This window comes from Anguilla anguilla, chromosome 15 (assembly GCF_013347855.1).
Source record: "Anguilla anguilla isolate fAngAng1 chromosome 15, fAngAng1.pri, whole genome shotgun sequence".
NCBI lineage: Eukaryota > Metazoa > Chordata > Actinopteri > Anguilliformes > Anguillidae > Anguilla > Anguilla anguilla.
In genome coordinates, this window is record NC_049215.1 from 22,527,989 (window position 1) to 22,550,667 (window position 22,679).

General features: G+C 46.2%; 1 protein-coding gene across 1 annotated transcript in view; it reads left to right on the forward strand.

The window, feature by feature from the left end:
• dnah7 (dynein, axonemal, heavy chain 7) overlaps nucleotides 1-22,679 on the forward strand; it is a 76,977-nt gene that overhangs the window by 33,762 nt on the left and 20,536 nt on the right. Inside the window, exons 35-50 of the mRNA XM_035392626.1 lie at nucleotides 528-725; nucleotides 2,600-2,755; nucleotides 3,911-4,079; nucleotides 4,211-4,337; nucleotides 4,417-4,636; nucleotides 5,002-5,874; nucleotides 7,157-7,386; nucleotides 7,552-7,882; nucleotides 8,288-8,634; nucleotides 10,279-10,459; nucleotides 12,007-12,192; nucleotides 13,662-13,825; nucleotides 16,487-16,641; nucleotides 18,186-18,376; nucleotides 20,321-20,454; nucleotides 20,826-21,161. Of these exons, the coding sequence (XP_035248517.1) occupies nucleotides 528-725; nucleotides 2,600-2,755; nucleotides 3,911-4,079; nucleotides 4,211-4,337; nucleotides 4,417-4,636; nucleotides 5,002-5,874; nucleotides 7,157-7,386; nucleotides 7,552-7,882; nucleotides 8,288-8,634; nucleotides 10,279-10,459; nucleotides 12,007-12,192; nucleotides 13,662-13,825; nucleotides 16,487-16,641; nucleotides 18,186-18,376; nucleotides 20,321-20,454; nucleotides 20,826-21,161 (3,998 nt within the window). The remainder of the gene's footprint in view (nucleotides 1-527; nucleotides 726-2,599; nucleotides 2,756-3,910; nucleotides 4,080-4,210; nucleotides 4,338-4,416; nucleotides 4,637-5,001; nucleotides 5,875-7,156; nucleotides 7,387-7,551; nucleotides 7,883-8,287; nucleotides 8,635-10,278; nucleotides 10,460-12,006; nucleotides 12,193-13,661; nucleotides 13,826-16,486; nucleotides 16,642-18,185; nucleotides 18,377-20,320; nucleotides 20,455-20,825; nucleotides 21,162-22,679) is intronic.

Consider the following 22,679-nt stretch of genomic DNA (forward strand, 5'->3'; position numbering starts at 1 on the left):
GGGACTCCTCAGCAAGAGGCTTAATGAGGAGCTTCAAAGGGTCCAGGGGCTAAGGCTGGGATTAGTAGTGGCTCACTGCAGAGAGAATCCTGCTTGATAAGGCATAGGCAGGGGGTCTACATTCCCAGGAGCAGCCCAACCTCCCCATCCAAACACACCTCCCAATCTGTTTTCAATTCTTCATAAGTGCCCAGAGCCTCACAAGTTTAAGAGGGAAATTATTTTTAGTGTGAAAAAGCGAGAAGCAAAGTGGGAAGCCGTGAATGTTAAGTTTGGTTGTCACTGGCTGTTTTTGAGCTGCACAGCATTGCACACATAGGGTTTATGTGGCTCTGGGTTACAATGGTGAGAAGTCCCATATGGAATGGAAATAGCACTCGCAGTGCATAGCAGTTTGAGCCATTCCAGGGCTCATTAGAAGCAGGTGGGTGGAAGCACTAACCTGCTCCCATTTCCAGCCCCACCCTTGCTGCTGCCACAGAGATTTTCCAGGGCCTTCTTAACTGATGGCCCGTCCTGCTCCTCAGGGCCCAGGAAGGTGGGAGCAGTGGGTCGAGGAGCTGAAGGCTGCCCCGCCCATCGCCAAGGACATGCAGTTCAACGAGATCATCGTGCCGACGGAGAACACGGTGCGCTACTCTGCGCTGATGAAGCTTCTCATCACCCACCAGAAGCCCACCGTCTTCATCGGGCCCACCGGCACCGGCAAGAGCGTCTACATCATCGTGAGTGACCGCCGCGGCCACCCGGACACCCGGCCGCTTCAAACGCAGGCATCCAGCCATTGCAAGCACAGTCCGTACCATCGCTCACCTTCTGGCCTGAGGGCCCGTAGCATTGGACTAATATTAATGCTTCTGTGATGTCTTGAACTGGACTTCCAGGTCACACTACCTAGAATAGCAAGAAAAGTATTTACTACACGTGTAATGGTGTCAGACAGTCACATAAAAAATACAGATTTTTCTCTCAGCTTTCTTTCTTATTTTTGAAACTTTTAGCTTGGTTTGAGAGTACAGCCTGACTTTGCAGCAGACGCAGTGTTTGCGCATTATGCAGAGCAATCCTTAGACTTTTGACCCCCCGGTAACCTGCACTTTGCCTTAAAGCGCTAGCCGGCCTCTGCGCGGAGCACAGACTGCAGAGCCGGAGGTGTTGTGCACAGATAAGAGCGCAGGTAATGGAGGCTCAGCGAGGCTCTCCCATTTTCCCCGACACTGCGCTCCCAGTAATTTATGGTGTCTCTGGCGTAGCGGGAGGGACCACCGGTGATAAATGAGCCGGCGGTTTCCAAGCGACGACGGCTCGTGCCGCCAGCTCGCTAACTCCGCCGCCGGCTCTGATGAAATTGATGGGTGAGACAAATGCGGAGCGCGTGCCTCTTTTCAGCTCAACAGGGGGATCAGAACCAAACTGTGTGCAAAATCCCACAACAAACACGGCTCTGAAATCAATCACCTAAACGGCCTCATTGATTATACATCTAGTTACACTTTTTTTCTTTTTTAGTAAATTCACTTCGCCCTTGTTATTGGTTGCTTTCGAAACACATTAAGCATTATGTGTTTTAGTGAGTCCGACACCTGCGGTGTAATTTTTTTTCTGGCTGAAACCTGTCACATCAAATAAGAATTACCTGAAAGATAGATAAAATTGAAGTTTCTTGCTTTGATTGGAATTGATGTGACCTCTTTTACTGAAAACCCAATTTAAAAAATTTAGTTCCTTTTTTTTTGCGATCATACCTTAAGGACACTGAAATACATGCTCTGAAGAACTAATATGATAAACATTTAAACCGTATAAAAAAATAAGGAAGAAAATATTGTTTTAGAGTATATATTTAGAAAATTATATTAATGATGATAAATAATAATGTTAATTTGCAGGTTTTTCTGTTTTTTGTTTATTTTTTCTAAGGCTGAACTTTGGTAAGGTTTGCTTCTCAAAGTGCTAATTACTTCTGTATTTCTGCAAATAGACTAATCTATATACATCATTAAGCATTATGCTCAGCTGCAGTTGTTTTTCTGCATTTATTTCTGCATCTTTATGATGCATTGTTGATTTATACTGAACCAATCACTGAAGCTAATGTAGAGTCTTGAAAATACAAGGTCACAAATATTTATTTCACTTAGGTTACCACTTTCAGAGTGATTCTCAACCCATGTACAATCTGGATCACACCACTCTGCTCTTGATCTTGAAAAAAGAAGACAATGTTTTATCAAATATTCACAATATCTACTGTAGCAGGCTGGCTAAATTAACAAATGCACTAACAAATGAACCAGGAATTTTCTGATACAGTTTTCCAGTCATGGGGAAAGTCAGGAAAAAAAATTGCCTAAATGTCCTAGAAAACAATTAGTTGTCCTGGAAATGTAATATTATAGGCCAAAACCACAGGTACCCTGGACTGCCATTACAATATACCCCCTCCCTGGTTGCAATCACTCCCCCTCATACTCACAATCTCCCCCCTATATATTACAAGTGTTGCTCACATAAAAATGTCCTGGAAAATAATGCCTAAAAAACAGTGGGAGCCCTGACAGTCAGCTGCATTTTACCATCTCTCATTACCTCCCTGCAGAACTTCCTCCTGAACCACCTGGACAAGGACGTGTACAGCCCCCTGCTGATCAACTTCTCGGCCCAGACCACGGCCCTGCAGACGCAGAACATCATCATGTCCAAGCTGGACAAGCGGCGCAAGGGCGTCTTCGGCCCTCCGCTGGGGAAGAAAACGGTGAGCGGGCCCCGCCCTGCGGCCCCGCCCTGTGTCCCCGCCGCGTTCTGCGACGCAAGGTCGCGAGGAAGAGAGTCATTCGTCTGCGCCAGGAGCCGCTGGTGACAGTACATTACGCTGAGCTAGAGTCGGCCTCTAACTCTAAATCCACCTTAGGCTCTAAGTGATAATGTTTTATGGGATATAGAAATCTGCCTGTATGTCTCCCTGGTACTCACAAATTCCCTACAACTAGGGAACAAGAGTTCATAACCCGCTCGGAAATAAAGCAGCCTTAGCCTTTGGATTGAATGGCCTGGCTGGGGCATATTTCCAGATGAGCTCAGATAGTCGGGTAGCCTCATTTAGACAAGTAGCTCACCTTCCAGTGCTCTTGGCAAAGCCGCAGTTCAGTTTGTGCCAAGTTACCCAAAGCATCGACACTACCGTTAAAGCTGAATTTATAGTCCTGTCGTAAATTTGAGCAAACACACAGGCCCTACCCTGATAATGGAATTTATTGTACAAGTGTATGTAAAAAAAAAAAAAAAAAATCTGGGGACAGCGAGCAGAAGCAGTCATGCGTTTCCCTGCATATGGGCCTTCTCAGACCTCTAACCCTACCCATGTTCTAGCGTTTCTTATCCTTCACTGCCTCTATTATCTCAACATCCTCTGACTGATGACAAAACTTTTATCATTTGTTACTTGTATGTTTTCTTGCTGCAAGCTTAGCTTTTTCTGCCAGTCAATGTATGTTTCTATTTTGGATTAACATGTCATTTACCCTTTGTTTTCCTTCATGTGATGTTTTCACTGCCAGCTTTGTGTGCCATTTGTGTACATGTGCAGGAGTAGTTTTAAATGGTATATTTTAGTATGTGTGAGCTATATACCTGTGTGTAGTGTCTATGGATGGTAGTGCCTGAGATACGTGTATTGTATACCTGTACACTTTGTGTCAGTGGTGGAAGACATTATTTGTATACCATTTTGTAGGATATGTTTATAGATTTGTTTTTGTGCCTATGTAATTTCTCAGTAGTGTAAGTGTATTTGTATACCTTGTACCTCTGTAGGTGGCCTGTAGGAGTTGTAAGACATGTGTTGTTTACCTGTGCAGATGGTTTTTGTTAGTGGTGTAAGACAGTATTTGTGTGTTGTTCACCCGTGCAGGTGGTGTTTGTGGATGATGTGAACATGCCAATGCGGGAGGTGTACGGTGCCCAGCCTCCTGTGGAGCTGCTCAGGCAGTGGCTCGATCACTCGAACTGGTACGACGTTACAGACTGCAGCATGATCAAGCTAGTGGACATCCAGATCATGTGTGCCATGGGACCGCCCGGTGAGTCTGCAGCTCCCCCTTCTGGTGTGGAGTACTGAAAAATGAGCTCTTTATGCTAACATTGAATAGAATAATAAATAGATTAATGTGTTTGGTGGGTAATGAAACATCTCTCTCTCTCTGTCCTTTAGGTGGTGGAAGAAATCCTATCACTCCTCGTTACTTGCGCCACTTCAACACAGTCACCATTAACGAGTTTGATGAGAAGACCATGTACACCATCTTCTCTAGGATTCTGGACTGGCATCTCACCATACGGTATTGAAATATCTGCGCATCCTCCTTGTGATTTTTCTCTAGCCCACACTGCCACTAAGGGTTCCCCATCTCTCCCTAGGTTCTCTTTCCCGCCGGCGTTTGTGAGCCTGACCCGTCAGGTGGTCAACAGCACCATGGACGTGTACAAGGAGGCCACCAAAAACCTGTTACCCACACCAGCCAAATCCCACTACCTGTTCAACCTGCGCGACTTCTCCCGCGTCATCCAGGGCATCTGCCTGTCCCGTCCCGAGACGGCCAGCCAGCCCACCGACATCAAGCGCCTCTGGGTGCACGAGGTGACTTTGCCCTGTCCTCATCACTTTGCTGTTGTAGTTCTCCTGGCTAATAATTACTCCTTTGGAGGAAGCAGTAATCCTGCAGCTTGAATATTATAAGGTCCTTTAGAATATTGTTTGAAATTAGGGCAAAATGTCCTAAATGTTGTCTAAAGTAGCTCAGGACTATGGAAATCATGTGGAACACACTGATACATTGACTCGATTTAGAAATAATTTTTTAAAAACTCAATCAATAATAAGCTTTAGTAATTTGGTCACATTTATTGACTGGCATTTTGACTGGCTCTAGTGAACTGATGACTAGTGAGTCTGTTGATGGAGTTTTGCTGGAATATGGTCTGAGCTTTGGCCCTGATATATAGGTTCAGCGGGTCTACTACGACCGGCTGGTGGACAACGCGGACCGGGCCTGGCTCGTGGGCCACCTGCAGGTGGTGACCCAGAAGCACATGCAGGAGAACTTCCACCAGCTCTTCCAGCACCTGGACCGGGACGGGGACGGCAAGGTGACGGAGGACGACCTGCGCAGCCTCATGTTCTGTGACTTCCACGACCCCAAAGGCGAGGACACCAACTACCGCGAGGTGGGCAGCCTGGAACAGCTGCGGCAGGTGGTGGAGGCCCACCTGGAGGAGTTCAACAACGTCAGCAAGAAGCCCATGAACCTGGTGCTGTTCCGCTTCGCCATCGAGCACGTCTGCCGCATCTCGCGCGTGCTGAAGCAGCCCCGGGGCCACGCCCTGCTGGTGGGGGTGGGGGGCAGCGGGCGGCAGTCCCTCACCCGGCTGGCCGCACACATGGCCGAGTCGGAGCTCTTCCAGGTCGAGATCGCCAAGGGCTACGGCCCCACCGAGTGGCGGGAGGACCTGAAGCTCATCATGCGCAAGTCCACCGAGGGCGAGGCCCACGGCGTGTTCCTCTTCACCGACACGCAGATCAAGCTGGAGTCCTTCCTGGAGGACGTCAGCAACCTGCTGAACACGGGGGAGGTGCCCAACCTGTTTGCCGTGGACGAGAAGGCGGAGATCTGCGAGCGGATGCGGGTCCTGGACCGCCAGCGCGAGCGGGACAAGCAGACGGACGGCAGCCCGCTGGCGCTCTTCAACATGTTCCTGGAGCGCTGCCGGAGCCAGCTGCACGTGGTGCTGGCCATGAGCCCCATCGGGGACACCTTCCGCGGCCGCCTGCGCCGCTTCCCCGCCCTCATCAACTGCTGCACCATCGACTGGTTCCAGGTACCGTCGCCCCCTGCAGGCAGACAGCTGCATTTCAGAATAGAACAACTCCAGACATAATAGAATAGAATAGCTCCTGACATTGTAACATAACATAACATAACATAACATAATATAATGACGAGAACAGGCCATTCAGCCCAACGATGCTCGCCATTTTCCTAACTAAATTAGTGCTCTAAGTGGAAATTAGACATTATAATGTAATAGAATAGCTCCTGACGTTATACCCCACTATGCTATGGTGGCAGTACATTATTTGAGTCCGCATAGAATAGTAGTTTTACTTGGAACCCTGCTATAGTAGTAATATTCCTTCTATAGTGTACACATTACTGCAGTTGCAATGTTTTTATATGGTGTGCCCCCTACTACAATAGTAATATTATTGCAATGGTCACTGAATAGTAATGACCATATTTGAAATAATATTACCTTTGTAGTTGTTGTGTGTTGTACACATCATAAAATTAATTATTATCTTGCCATAATTAGCTAATTAGCTCATCGCTGTTTACCAGCAGATTAGACCAGAGTAAATCATGTCACACAGGGACACAGGAGCTGCAGACTTAAGTTCATGAGCTCATCGAAAATGAAATATAAAGAAATGAATATAAAATGTCAGATCACATAAACAATTAGTCTAATTACATAATTAAAGAGCAGAAGTGAGCCCATCTCTGTGCTGAAACTTCAAGTAAGTCAGACCCACTGAATTCTGTGCGGAATGAGAACAACATTACAGCTCATTTTGTTACTGTACTGCAGCTATAGAGAGTATTCTGGAGTGCTTGCATTACAGATTTTCTGTTAGTGGCCAGACAGCAGATTATAGATCTCCCTCACGCTATTTTGAATTGACACATAATGTTATAGTGCAGCTAAACAACCTTTCCAATTCCCTTCTGTAACAGTGGACATAATTCACATTCAATTTTAGCCTCTTCTGTCAACAATTGAATCAACCAGAATGTGAAGTGTTGACCATTAGTAGATATGTCGTTTTCCACAGAAAGTGGAAATTAGCCCATCATAAGCACATCGAAGCTAGTTGCGCCAAGAGGAAAGATCAATGTCAGCAGACAAGATTTACAAGTCATAGGAGTGGGTGGGCAGGAAGTCTTTGGGGCGGTTGCTTGAAACGGTGAATCACCCCAACCACCAATCAAATTACACCAAGCCTTTGCCAGGCCCTCTATGAGGGACTGAGCTTCTGGGATGGATGGCTCTATTGTTAGCCCCCTGCATAGTGCTCTCTCTATGTGTCTCCCCCTGGCAGAGCTGGCCAGATGATGCCCTGCAGGCAGTGGCCTCCCGCTTCCTGGAGGACATCGAGATGGAGGATGACACGCGCGCGGGGTGCATCGAAATGTGCCAGAGCTTCCACACCTCCACCATCATGCTGTCGGGCCGGTTCCTGTCCGAGCTGCAGCGCCACAACTACGTCACACCCACCTCCTACCTGGAGCTCATCTCCACCTTCAAAACCCTGCTGGAGAAGAAGAGAACGTGAGGAGAACCCCGCTCGCCGCACCTCCACAGCACACGCTCTGATATTGTGAAGAGTTGTGATAGGCTGTGTTGGTGTGATGCTTGGCTGCGATTGGATGTGCTGCTGATGTAAGGGGTTGTGATTGGCTGGGCAGTGCAGCCTCACGCTGACTGTGCTTGCAGGGAGGTGATGAAGCTGAAGCGGCGCTACGAGGTGGGTCTGGAGAAGCTGCAGTCGGCTGCGGACCAGGTGGCCACCATGCAGGTGGAGCTGGAGGCCCTGCAGCCGCAGCTGAAGGTGGCCAGCAAGGAGGTGGACGAGATGATGGTGGTGATCGAGAAGGAGTCCGTGGAGGTGGCCAAGACCGAGAAGGTCGTGAAGGTAGACGAGGCGGTGGCCAACGAGCAGGCCATGGCGGCCAAGGCCATCAAAGACGAGTGTGACGCTGACCTGGCCATCGCCATGCCCATCCTGGAGTCTGCCCTGGCTGCACTGGACACCCTGACCACACAGGTACGCCTGGACGTTCAGAATACACACACACACTCATTCATACACACAGAAATACACACATACACAAACATGCACACACACATACAAACACACAGGCATGCACACACGCACACACAGACACAAATCAGAAACCATAGTTTCTCCAGGGACCCTGTTTTTAGCACACAAATATGCATAAAAAGGGTGGTGCAGGGTGATTCTTAATAGGGTGATCAAATCAGTTAATACAGTAATAACAATACAGTACAGTAATCTGTAAATCTCTGAAATGAGAGACAGACACTTGGGCGAAAAACACAACCCCCGCTTCACGCGCGTGGAGTGCGGAGGCAGATATTTTGACCTGGGCGTCTTTGCACTGACCTTCTGAGCGCTAAAAGCACCCACACATTCTCTCCCCCGCAGGACATCACGGTGGTCAAGTCCATGAAGAGCCCTCCGGCGGCGGTGAAGATCGTGATGGAGGCCATCTGCATCCTGAAAGGCATCAAGGCCGACCGCATCCCTGACCCCTCGGGCTCCGGCAAGAAGGTGGAGGACTACTGGGGCCCAGCCAAGAAGCTGCTGGGAGACATGCGCTTCCTGCAGAGCCTGCACGACTACGACAAGGACAACATCCCGCCCAGCTACATGGCCGTCATCCGCAACAAGTACATCACCAACCCAGACTTCGTCCCGGAGAAGATCCGGACCGCCTCCAACGCCGCAGAGGGCCTCTGCAAATGGGTGCGGGCCATGGAGTCCTATGACAAGTAAGGATCCCCTCAGTCCCCTGTACCGGGGGGTCATAGGATTGCACCCCGGCTCCAAGTTCTTCATGTCCCTATATCCATAGCTGGATTTTTACATTACAGTCTTCAGTGAGCTGCAATTGTGGGAGGTTTAAAAATACCTTCATTATGATTATTACCTTTTGTAGCTGGTTCTTCTGTAGTGTCTAATACTGTATATAGGCTATTATCTATGATCTTTAAAAGTCTCAGTGACCCGTATGTGGTTAAGTGTCACAGATGGGCGTGTGTACGTCCATAAACGCATTGAATCGGAAGACTGGTAAACGTTGAAACTCATGAATACAGAATTATATTTCTCCTGCTACCTCTTGATCTGACTCAAATGTGGCAGCTCTGCTTTCGTGAAAGTAATTTGTATAATCATTTCAGGTAAAGTGAGAAAAAGCATTTGGTTTAAGTTGAAGTTATAATTAGAATGTTTTCAAGTGAAGAGCCTAAAGACAGCTATAATCTAAAGCAGCCAGATGGTGATGTTGATCCCTATTAAAAAAGGTAGGCTTTTTAAATATGAAAAACAGGTTCAGGAATCAGGATCAATGACAGTTTAAGTACAACTTGTCAACTCCGTCTGTGTTAACCACACCAGCTACCACTGATTGTTTTTAATGCTGGGTACCAAAGAGAGGCAGTGGGTATATTTAAGTCTGTTATGAGTCAGAGGGGATTTAACCCATAACCTTTCAGAGTCAGGGTGCATGCTCTAACTACAGTATATGTCCAGTGAACTGGAACAATTACAAGAAAGAGTCTGTAAAGTCAAGAAATTTCTCACAAGTGTCTCCACTAAGATGCGCCCCGCTCCACCGTACTCCCTGAAAGCACCAGTGAATAAATTGTTAACCACTCTTCCCAAGCTGACAGTACCAGCCGATATCATAATGAGAGCTGCGCTGTCAACATCGAAAATGCAATTAAAACCACAGCGTGTACCGTTACTCACAACGTATCCGAGCTGGCGGCGTGCGGCAATTAAAAAGCTGCCCTCCCAGAAACCGCCAAAGCAGGCGCGGCTGGAATGCATCATTTATAAGCGCATGAATTATAGTGAGGAAATTCACTAAATTGAGAGGGTGCAGTGAGGCTGTGGTTTCCTAAGGTCAGTACTGTCCTGTCTTAGAATGTTTCTGTGAAGCCGCAAAGGAAAGTAATGATGTTTAACTTTGAGTTGGTATGAAATTTGTAAACACAAGAGATTAATGTCTCATAACATTTCTGTTCTATCATGGACATTCACTTCAATTTCACCTCTGATTGGCAGCCAGTTAAATCAATGCACTGGTGATTGGTTAAAATGTAAACTGCAACTGGGGTTCGCACATGAGAGCGGCTGTGGTTGCAGATAGTTTGACGTTCCAAATTAAGGTGGGAACTGGACATGTTTTGTTACACATTGGTTTTCAAATTTATGGGAAAAAAATGACATAAAATGTAAACTTGCCATCTTGCTTACATGAGCAAAATGGCTTCCAAAAGACCATTCCAAAATACCAAATCCTTCTGTGGAAGGGTTGCTTTTAAGATTAAACAAAGTAAAATCTTATGTGAATGAAAAATTGATTTTTACCACGTAGGGGTGTTAATCCTCCCTCTCTTTCCTCCTAGAGTGGCCAAGGTGGTGGCCCCTAAAAAGGAGAAACTGGCCCAGGCAGAGGGGGAGCTGAGTGTGGCCATGGAGAGCCTTCAGAAGAAACAGGCTGCCCTCAAGGAAGTCCAGGACAAACTGGCCAAGCTGGAGGAGACCCTGGAAGCCAACAAGAACAAGAAAGCTGACCTCGAGAACCAGGTCAGGGGACATTGACCATTAGCAATCGCTGGAAGACCATTCATCCTGGGTCTGCTGGGAAATATTCTGAGTGTCTCATTTTGTAGGACCAGAATTCTAAAGGCTCTTTAGATGGCAGCAAGGCGCAGGTATTTATGGCTCTAGCTGACAGTCGGTGCGAGCAAAACGCTAGCACAACTAACAATTCCACAGGGGGGAGGGGGCTTTTTTAGCTTTGCGGATGTTGAAGAAAAGCAGTTATTTGCCATCTTTTTAACTTCAGAGTAGGTGGAAAATAACTCCTGTGGTCCTTTTTGTTTCTCTTTGTTTTCATCTGCTATCAGGAGGCTTTGAAATTGCAGAAATGTTGCGCTTTCTTGTTTTGTTTTTCTTTTCATTTTTTATCCAGCTAATCCACCGGGGATGACTGTCAGTCGGTATCTGCCAGTTTGCCAACTCAACCATTGGGGTGTCGTCCTTTCTTCGTGGCCTATTTTGTTGCCTTTCATGTTCCTGTTTTTTTCCGTAGCTGATGTTTGGACTTGGAGTTGTCGGCTTCAGTTTGCTTACTCGGGCTGACGGTTTTGAAGGGAGGGAAATTGTTTTATGGTGTGTTCTCTTGCGTATCGTATTGAGTGCGCAGGAGCTTACTAAACTTCCCCACAGTTAACCTTGAAATGTTCTCAGCAGTTTTTTGCTCCTGTGTCTTTTTAATGAGCTACAGGTCATTAAAAGGTTTATGCAGTTATGAGTTCTGAATGTGGGTCCTCCTAAACACTCCCATCAGTAGTTCATTTGTAAAAAAAACTTGTTAAAACTTTGAAGGCTTACTGAATCTAAAGTGGTTGTGGGATGGTGTCTCAACTTCTGTCCTCATTAAAAGGTGCCACTTCCTCAAGATTAGTCCGTGAAGGTAACTAGCTAATTGTGGTAGATACAGTTGGACTAAGTCAGTTCTTCATTAACATGAAGCACACCTTTTCTTTAGAAAGTTTTTGTTTCTTTTTTTTTTTCCCGATGTGGCATAATGAAAAGTTTGCACTCAGTCAGGGAGGTCTTGCAGTCCTATATCTATGAGGAAAGGTGCAATTCATGGCATGAGAAGCCATGGTGTGGCACACGACTTTCGCAGTATGGGTGCGTGTGCTCAGTCAGAGTTGCTTTAGTACAAAGAGGAAATAGAGTCTGCAGTGGGTCTGTAAAGGGCGTGCATGTACACACGTGCAGTGTGTATACACAGTGTGCATAGAGTATGCATGGTGTGCTAAGACTGAATACAAAATGTGCATTGAGGGAGTACAGATCAAGTGTCCATGCGCTGGACTAAAACAAAAAGCTGCACCCACACTGAGCTTTTTCACCTGGACACCTCTGGCGTAGAGGGTAAACAGAATCCTCATATAGCTAGCGCAGAAAGGGTGTGTATAGAGTGTGTGTGTAGAGTAGGTACTGAGCATGTGCAGAGTTAGTGAGCAGAGTGCATGTAGTATGCGCAGAGTGCATATTCTGGGTTCGCGGTCCAGAAAGCCGTACAGAGCCTTCAGTCTGCTCTCCGCTGCCCCCTGCAGGTGGATCTGTGCAGTAAGAAGCTGGAGAGGGCGGAGCAGCTGATCGGGGGGCTGGGAGGGGAGAAGACGCGCTGGAGCGAGACGGCGCTCAACCTGGGCGAGCTCTACACCAACCTGACCGGAGACATCCTCATCTCATCCGCCATCGTAGCCTACCTGGGGGCCTTCACCTCCAGCTACAGACAGGTAGAGCGTCACGTGACACACGTGCACCAGCCCGCTCCCCATCACAAGCACGCTCTCCAATGCACATTTTAATATTTAAAGAACTTTTCTGTGACGCTCAAAGTCATCTCTGTTTGATTTGTCCCTCTCCCCCTAAAGACATTGTTAATGTAAGCAAAGCTTCTTGCGTGTGTTTTTTACAACAAAGGCATCTTTGTGAAAAATGATTGCTTGCACTGGGAAACAGTTTGTGACCGTATGCCTTAGAAGCCTGCTGTCATCCTTTGTAAAGGCTGTGCCCGTTTCTAAAATTGTGTTCTCTCCCTGTGGGGTGCGTGTTGACATGAACAGTAAGAGGACAGAAATGGAGGCAAATTTGAATGACGCATTTAATAACTTGACACAGGCATTCCTGTCACAGCCTCGTCCGTGGTGCCTGGAGAATTGTTGTTTTTCCATCTAAATTGCGCTCATAAATATATTATTATAGATTATTCCTCAATTTGTCTCAGCGTAGGATAAACTGAATACGATTCCTGTTCTGTGTGATTGTGTTTGACTTCTAAAATATCATGCTCTAATAGACTGCTCAGTGTCAATTCAGAGTTTATTTCCAAGGTTTCTGTCCTCACAGAACATATTGGTCAATCTTAACCTTACTGTACTGTCAACCTTTTTTTTTCCTTTTGGTCAGAATAGCATAGAAGCACCAGAATGCCAATGAATCTAAACATTCCTGACAAAATTGCAGTATCTGGGGCAGTATTAGCTGGACATACTGGTAGGATGCTTATTTGCCAGAACATCGTTTCGAGCAAAGTCTCTTAAAGCTGCAAAGCTCAGTGTTCCTGTCACAATGGACAATCCGTTACCTTCAGCAACCACTGCAGTGCTGCCTTACCTATCACATGACATCACAGAAACTGTCGAGCCATTCCCATGCCCTGTGAACAGTGTGCACATTGTTCAGAAATATAGCAAAACAAATAAGGAGCAAATGCAGGTTAGATTCCCAGGTGGGCACAGTTAAAAAGGCTCCTAAAATGCCACAGTGCAGGTTTGCCAAGTGTTGCCAGGTTTTGAATTTCAAGTGCCATGGATTTTTTTATTCTTATACAACCAGACATATTATCTGAAGGGAAAAGAAATAGTCTTGCATTTTGCTGAGGTTGAATGGACAAGCCACATCAGAATGTATCTGATGAGATAGTGAAGCTTCATAAGCTCCACTACAGGTGAAGCTGTCAATCACTGACTTTGTGTGAACCAATCAAAATATGTTTGCTTTCCACAGCAAAAGTTTCAGATCAGGGAGTCACTGATAATACTGAATAGCGCTGCTCATTTGTGGTTGGCGAAACTTTACTCCAGTTGGTGGATTAAGTCAGTGTAAATGGAATGAAGGACTTCTCTTCAAATGTTGTCAGCAGTGGCGCCTGGTTGAAGGTAATAAATGTGTCTCTACTCACCCACTCGCTGTGGCCTTTCAGACCCAGACGGAGGAGTGGATCGAGCTGTGTAAGACTCGGCAGATCCCCTGCTCCGCCAACATGTCCCTCATGGGCTCGCTGGGGGAGCCGGTGAAAATCCGCGCCTGGACCATCGCTGGCCTGCCGTCCGACAGCTTCTCCATCGACAACGGCATCATCATCTCGTGAGTGCACCCGTCCGCGTGTGCCTTCACCTGAAAGGACGAGGAGAAAGGATGAGCGTGGGTCCTCGTGTGTGCATCACTGAAAGATTACACTGACTCCAGCTAAAAAAGCCAAAGCTGTCTCACCTTAATTTTGACACTGAGTGATGTTGTCTGGTCCAGGCCTGTTTGGATATTTGCCACAGAGTACCACAAAGTTTTAAAAAAAATATAACATATGTAATTTAGCTCATTACATTATTGAAGTGTACACAAAAAGGACAGTCACAAGTGAAAAGTAACATAGTCAAAAATGAAGTTGAGCAGCAAATGTTTTTTTAAACCTTTGACTGGTCCCTTTTGTGATTAATAAGTTGAGTTGGTGCAGAATTGCATTTCTGAACATCCTCCATTACCCAGACGTTAGTGAGGTCCTATAGTAGCTCTAATTGTGCCAGGGTTAATCACAGAGAATGAGCCCAATAGTACGCAATTGCATCCTGACCTTTGCTGGAGATGTTTCTCCTCCCAACCCAGTGGAACTAATGAGCTCACGTAAAAACATTTCCACTCTGGAAATCCTGCAAAGAGAAGATTACAGCGGCTCCCTGATTAGCCAGCCTCTCCCGCTGAGATGCGGTCAGCACTGATCCTGAAGCATTCTACGCTTTTTAATCCCTGAAATCGCTAGCTTTTCCCCAGCTTTAAACGCAGCCATTACACACTGCTCCAGACTGGGCCTCGTGCTGACCCCACAGAGAGCGCTGCCTACAGTTAAAAACACCAGAACTGTTTAATGATGTCCCAGTGGGACTGAGACCCCTAGGAACGCCCTGCTGTGCTGTGGCACTGAGCACGGCCCTGGGGGCACACCATAGCTTCTGTTGCAGTCTGGTTCTCAGCTAATTAGGCTTGTTAGAGCTTCATTTGATGTCATGTAAAAAGTGTCGGCTCTTATTTCTTTGCTATAGATGCAGGCGGTCTGGGGGCTAATCTACCTAGCTAGCTAGCTAGTTAGATAATGTTAGTTAGGTAACGTTAGGTTGCTTGCAGGCTGGCGTTAATTTCCGGCCTAGCTAGCAATAGATACACCCTGGATAGGAATTAATAGTGATAGCCTTTAGCTTAATGAGCTAATCTTGTCATCATCTTTAATGGTTATATTGAAGTTATGGTTATTCCATAAATTATCATTTCATTAAAACAAGAAAACAATGCCTTACTTGAACAAATATTTCTTAAGAAACCTTTTCTTCAGTTGCCAATAATGCAATAATATCTGTCACTGTCTGGATAGACAATCAAAATTACGTCTCAAGGCTCAGACATAAGAATGCAACAGGGCTTAGCAATGCAACTCAAAATCTGGCATGGCAATTGTATGGACCAAGAGCCCCAGAATAAAATGATGTGTGTCATAGTTTAATGCGAGGGGTAAGGTGTGTGTTGAGCAACACCACTCTTGGAACGGAGGTGGGTCACTAATGTTTACTAGCATGAGAAACACTAGGGGTGTTCAAAATGTGTCTGTTGTAAAAGAAGGATGCTGTCACTACAGTATTCATTGTACCGCCCGCTAATGTGTGCACCAGCAGGCCACACAGCCCTGGTGGAAATTCCAGCGTGGTTCTGGCCTGGTTTTATGCTGTTCCAGCTGGTTTGATGCTGGTTTGGAGATGGTCAAGCTGGCAACAAGATGGTTAAGATAGCAACCATGTTGACAAGACTATGCCCAGCTGCTGGGCCAGCTTGTTATAAACAACAGACCATCACCAAAGTCCAGATGGTATCCAGCTGGAGCAGAAGCTGATTCCATCTTTGTCTGGTAGCTGGAATTTCCACCAGGGAGAACTGAAGGAGATCTGAAGCGAGGCACGTCTCTCACTGCCTACTGGTGTCTGCCACCTTATTGGGAGGGTGCAGCAGAAACCTAATTCAGCACAGCACTCAAATTTACCCTAAAAAACGATGAGACTAATTCATCTGAGCCCTTGCACAATGGACTCCAGGTTCATGTGTCCACCTTAAGCACATTAGTAATAAACACACTGCAGTCCCTTTATGCAAAGGTTATTTGTAAGGTTTTCATGAAGCATGTTCAGTTCCTTAATTACCACAGAATAACATCCTTAAAAATCATTCATTAGCATATGTGCCTTAAGTTCAGTCCAAGGGTTGTGTTATGTGTCATTATAAAATAGCATTACATTAAAGGTGTGACATTAATTACATATTCTTCATAAAGCATATTTTCTTAGTCTGTAAATTGAGACATTATACATGATCCAGGTTTTATGTTTTTCCATACACATCCAAATGCATTCATTAAGAGACAGTTGCCCAAAGGGGACGAAAATTAGTCAATTAAGAAATAAGTGAGTTTAATGGAGACAGCTGCTCCAGATTTGTTTAACTTGAGGGCTGGAGCTTCATAAAAATATGTTAAATAAACAACTTGTGTGTCTTTTTATAGCACAGAAACTGTACTTCTCCAACTGCATAATTATTTCACAGAGAATGAATAGCAAATCAAATGAAGGTCAGTACTTGCTTAACAGATAATTTAAACAGAATTAAATGAGAGCTCAGTGGGAGTGAATCCCAGCACTCAGCCCCAGGACTGCAGCAGCGATGGCACCTTTGAGCATAAACAGATTCTCCCCCCCTGCCTTTTTTGCACAGGAACGCTAGGAGGTGGCCTCTCATGATCGACCCCCAGGGCCAGGCCAACAAGTGGGTGAAGAACATGGAGAAGGCCAACAGCCTGCACATCATCAAGCTGAGCGACGCCGACTTTGTGCGCACGCTGGAGAACTGCATCCAGTTCGGCACTCCCGGTGAGTGCAGTACCACACGCGCCCTGAAGGGGTCTCCCTCTACCACATGAAGTGCACCAAGGTGCTATGTTTCCAGCATGTGAGAAACAACTGGTAAAAACATATAAGTATGCTGGCTCCTCTCTGCCTCTCTGCATCTAGCAACACAGGTTTGCTTAATGTCTTAACAGTATTTATAAGGACACATTCAAAGTTTGTCAGGTAATTTGCATAATGTTTTTTTCACTTAAAAAATAAAAAATAAACCTAAAATGCAAATAAAACTTTTATTTATTTAAGATTGTTTTCTGTTGCACAGTGGCAGGGCACAAGTCTGTCTATGTTAATAGGAATGGGTGTGTTTTGATGCTTTTGTCTGTTTTTTTTGCTGCTGCTGCTGCACACTACTTTTTGCCTCAATTCCAAGTACAGCCACGTGGGTGCAAACTCATGCCTTCTTCACAAATGGCTGCTATTCAGCTCTGCTAAGAGGCCTGCCCACATCTCCACAACTTAATCATTGTGCGTTTACTCTGAGCTGGCCAGGCCCGGCTCTGTGAAATGGCCACAGCTAGACATCCGCAGTCTAGAAAGCCTACTGTGCCACGTCCATCAGCCACTACTGTGCTCGCTTTGCACTTATTGGTCAAACAAGCCATGTCGAGCTCTGTGGTGTACGCATATGTGGGGTTGCTCTGGTCCACTCCTGAGCATTCCTGGAGGCCACGACTCTATACTAGACCCCTGATTATTATTATTCTTCATAGCTATTTTTTCTGCTACTACTTCTTCCTCGGCTCCCTTATTATAATGCATTCTTGTCTGTCCTGTAATTTTATGTCATTAATATACACACACACATGGACATGTGGATAAAATGAACACCAGAACCTGTGATACAGCACAACAGTAAAGTGAGATCCGTGGCCCTCTCTCTGACACGGCGCATCTCCCTCTTTGGATCTGTGTATCTGGAGATGTGATGAATGGATGATGTACCTGCTGGTGCGAATGCCCGTCCCAGGCCAGCCAGCTGTAGTGATACCTGAGTCATTGATTAAATAACCTGTCTGCTTGCGGTCTCTCAGCGAGTAAAACGGCATCTGTTTGAAGTTTAAGTGGGCAGAGGATAGCGCTCAGACGCACAAGGCACTTAAAAATATTTTCATCCTGCAAAGGCGGCTAATCTCCGCAAAGAGCATCCGCAAGTGTTTTGTCTGCGCAGATTCAAAATATTTTGAAAATAGTGCAGGAATTGTCCACAGGCATTTCACACCGTTCACACAATTCCATCTTCAAAGGAGCCCAGATTCAAAGGAATCTGACAACCGCAGCACTAAATATAATCAGCAGAAATCCATTACATTTGATTTATCCTTAAAGCCTATCAAAGCCGACAAAAGTCCATTTGAATCAAAGCGTACTCACAATGAAAGCTATTTTATGGCTCTGGAACAGCAGATGTCTACAGTAGGCACACATTTATCCTTAAAGCGGTCATTGTGAAATTGAGGGAGAATGTGAATGGGATCTGAGCCTCCTCTGGGCCCCCCCCCCCTCTGCAGTGCTGCTGGAGAACATCGGCGAGGAGCTGGACCCCATCCTGGAGCCTCTGCTGCTCAAGCAGACTTTCAAGCAAGGGGGCAGCATCTGCATCCGGATGGGTGACTCCACCATCGAGTACGCGCCCGACTTCCGCTTCTACATCACCACCAAGCTCCGAAACCCGCACTACCTGCCCGAGACCTCCGTCAAGGTACGGCGCACCGGCCACACCCCTTCCGCTTGGAGAAAGGACGCTACCGCTCCGTTCGTGATTTCACAGCAGTCTACCATAGAGTGGCTTTTTGGAACATGCTGGGAATGTCCACCAAACTAGGGTTTGGTATTCAGTACCGGTAGGCATGCATGCAATATTGCCTATGCTGTAATACTGCTAATGCAATGAATTACAAATGTCACACAACCATATTAGCAGCTATTCATTCCAGCCAAAGGGCTGTTTTATATGTATTATATTATATTCATATTATATTTCTCTAAATTCCAATCAAAGACAGTATAACTTTGTAACACATAAAGAAAAACACATTTAAAGTGTAACATACTGGTTAGAGGTTAATATACAATCAAGATAGTGCTGATTTTTATTATGTTCGACTAATTTACTCAGCTGTTATTTATTTAAAAAGATGAATTGATGTTTTATGCATGGTTTTTGATTATGTATACTCCCATATGTTGGAGCGCTGTATGTTTTCCAGGCAAAGCGATGCACTTGATGCAGACTTCTCTCACCTCAGACTTGGCAGGCACACATTTTCTCCTTTGTTTGGCCTCACCGGGGGATTTGTAGATGTTTACATCCTAAGTCGAGCTGCACATCTGCTTCTGTCAGGAGCGTGCGATTTTAATGAAGTGGCTGTGCTCATCTTCGCGTCCCACAATTCACCCGCACCATCTGTGGGCTCCTTGAAAAAGCTATACGAGCCACACTTCCTAACCCAGCGAGGCAGGAACCGGTGACTACTTGAAATGCAAGATACGTGCCCTTAAATTATAGTCAGTGTGATTAAACAAAGTGCCCAAAGGTTTAAATGTGTAATGTGGCTGAGCTGGCAGGCTACAGTAGCGCATTTCCCACACACTTCACGTTTCTATCAATTATTGCCTTTTATGGTCCCTTAGGAGGCCAGAGGGGATTTGGATCATTTTGCTTAAGCACTTACGACTCTTTTTTTCAAAGTTCCCCGCTCTTGAAAAGAGTACATTAAAAGAACCCGGCAACATCCACAGCGCAATCTTTCCTTTCAGAAGAGCGTTTCACATTCAGCCATTCGACTGGGAGGCTGGGTGTTAGTACCGGAGAAGGGGTGGGCTTCTTTTAAGTAGACAGCTGCAAAATGTAGAATGCCTACGAGAGGTTTTACCATCAGCAGTGCTGTCTGTACTGTCAATAGAAATTGAATTATGGCTCGCGACAAGCGTAGTCATTTATTAGGAGAGCAAATTCATGCCACTGGCTCCTCACCCTTTGGATACCATTAGCGGCGCTAAAGAGGAGGGCCGCTGTTCCTCCAGAATAGCCGGGTCTTGGCGCAATACTTCCCAGCGGATTCATTAAGTACTAATTGGGCTGAAGTGCCCCATGGCGCCCCAGGCTGCAGCCGGGCTTTTTGGATAGGATTTAAATGCAGTGACTGGCGTTTCGCCTGATGAAGCAGTTCCCAGTCGATAGTAACTGCTCAACCAACTCCAGCCCTACAGAGCCATGCTGTGCTAATCACTGTTCAGGTTCAGGGCTCCTAGGGAGATGGTCTGGGACGGCAGTAGGGATGGAGAGGCGTGCTCTATCATTAGAACACCATGTTAAGGGTTCAAACACAGTTCTGAAGGCTCCAACATGGTGTGCACACTGACCATCAGTTTCCAAAGGTTTCATGTCACCGCGTCTGCCAATCTTTTCGTAGACCTGTCGAATCGTCCACTGTACCATGTTTAGAAGACGACTTTTCATCCCAGTTCACAGCAAAGGGTTCAGTGTTAAATCTACTCTTTGATGTTTTATCATGCTTTATTGTCTGTTGACCATGAAAACGGTTCCTTAACAATGTGATGCCCATGTTCTAAATAACCATCTTGAACATGGTAGTCGAGTTCATTCATGCAAGGTCAGAGTTGTGCCATTTTGTTCCACTAGGTGACCTTGCTGAACTTCATGATCACTCCAGAGGGCATGCAGGACCAGCTGCTGGGCATCGTGGTGGCCCGGGAGAGGCCTGACCTGGAAGAGGAGAAACAGGCACTCATCCTACAGGGGGCGGAGAACAAGAGGTACCCACCCACTCTGGGGGCGCAGTTGGGTTTGACCCTGAGTAAGCTGGTCATGGATCTGTCAGCTTGGGCATAATGTGTAGATACTGTCATGGATGTGGCAACGGGCATCACAGCCTCAGTTCAGTGTGCTGTAAGACCTGTTTACATCTGCAGTGGCATTCAGCTTTCCCTGCTTGTGTAAGCTTGAGCAAAAGTTTGTATAAAAGTGTGAAAGTGTGTTCTGTGAGCATAATGCAGAATTTCAGATGTCTGATAAGTCAGGTTTAGGTTTGATTTTGGGGCTGGCTGAGAGTATAGCACAGAGATTTTTTTTTTCTGAGATTCTTTTTTTGACTCTCAATCCTGTTTCCTTGGTAACCCCCCTCCAGGCAGCTGAAGGAGATTGAGGATAAAATCTTGGAGGTGCTGTCCTCTTCGGAGGGCAACATCCTGGAAGACGAGACAGCTGTGCAGGTGCTGTCCTCCTCCAAGGTCCTGGCCAATGAGATCACAGAGAAGCAGGCCATCGCCGAGGTGACGGAGGTGAAGATTGACGAGACGCGTATGGGCTACACCCCCATCGCTGTGCACTCCTCCATCCTCTTCTTCTCCATCGCCGACCTGGCCAACATCGAGCCCATGTACCAGTACTCCCTCACCTGGTTTATCAACCTCTTCATCATGTCTATCGACAATTCGGACAAGAGCGACAACTTGGACGAGAGGTAACAGGCCTTGCCAGGGGTCGGCAGGGGGTCGGTGTTGCCAAGCGATGGCTGCTCAGTGCGTCTTCACACTCAGAGCCATAATGGGATTCAGTATTCGCTATCGCATACATATTCATACGGCAGCTTCGACCAAGCATAAAGGAGAAGCTTGCACTAAACATGTCCCGCAATGTGCCTTTGCAATGAATACTGACGTTCCTCCGAGTAATTTTAGAAAGATCTCGTTCTTTGCACGCTCCAATTAAAGATCCATTACGAACAATGCCATTAGCACCAGTTTAACTTGACTTTGCGTGTAACAGCCAATTAGCATAATTTTAGGGAGAGGCATTAAAGGCTCCGTGTGTGCGAACAGACTGTAGTCCTTACCCAGATTTTTAGCCCAGCTGTGCGATCTCCCACCCAGAGCAGTGGGTTTACTGTGCTTGTCTGTCCCTGGTGTCTGCGTGTTTGTCCTCTGTATGGCGTATCACTGAATGTTCTTAGGATGTTGATAAAAAGTGTTTTTTCTTATTGTTTTGTATGCTGCCACTCAGGGGTGCCATGAGGGCTGTCAGTGCATTTACCTGGCCTTGCCGGAGACTTCAGCACACGTGCATAATGCATGACAATCGCCTGAGGCCGATCTGTAAACTCGCGTTTGGAAGGAAAAACTCAACTTTCATTGCCGCCAGGCTTCAGAATGCAACAAACTCGAAGCGTCTCAGAAAGAGCAGACTCGGCTGATTGGCAGGGTTAAGAGTAGGTGGAACCAAACAGGAGAATCCATTACACCTGCCCCCAAGACGTAACAGAGCTCTGTTTAAGTTTACTGGCCGATTTTTACCCTTTCCCCGAGTCCTCGCATGCAATCGGTCTGCGAAATCTGCCATCACTTGGCAATGCCCTCTTTCTCTGTGTCTAGTTCTGAAAAAAATGGTGGCTCCACCTTAATAATGCCAAGAGATTAACAAAGAGTGAGCGCACGTATTTCTCTGATCCCAAAAGCGGAATCTTCTGAAGGAAAATATGAGAAGTATGGGTTTGATGGCTTGAGTGTTACTCTGTTTCTCAAACTTTTGCCGCTGATTCAGTTTGAGAATGCCAACCGGTTCTCCACTGGTAATGTCTGATTAATTATTCGTATCTGTGCCTGGCAGAGGGTGAAGTGCTGTTTTATTTCAATAGAAAGAGGTGTTTTTGTGACTTCACAACAGTGTCACAAACACGTATTTCAACTGTGGGTGACCTTACCTCAGGAACAGCCATGAGCAAGGGCAACATTTTCACAGCCACGATCACCTTCTGGGCAATTTCATCTTTCACCAAGAACCTGGTCTGTTGATCCGGTCGGAATTTCAGTCGAATGGAATCAGTTACCCCTGAGAGGAACCTGCAGCAACAGAACCAGTCAGTCTTTATAAAGCACAGTAAATACATTTCTCAGAGTAATGCCTCAAAATGAATGGAAGCTGCAGTAAATGTATCATTTATTTGAATATGTGTATAGAGTGACAGAAACTGGGCAGAATTAAA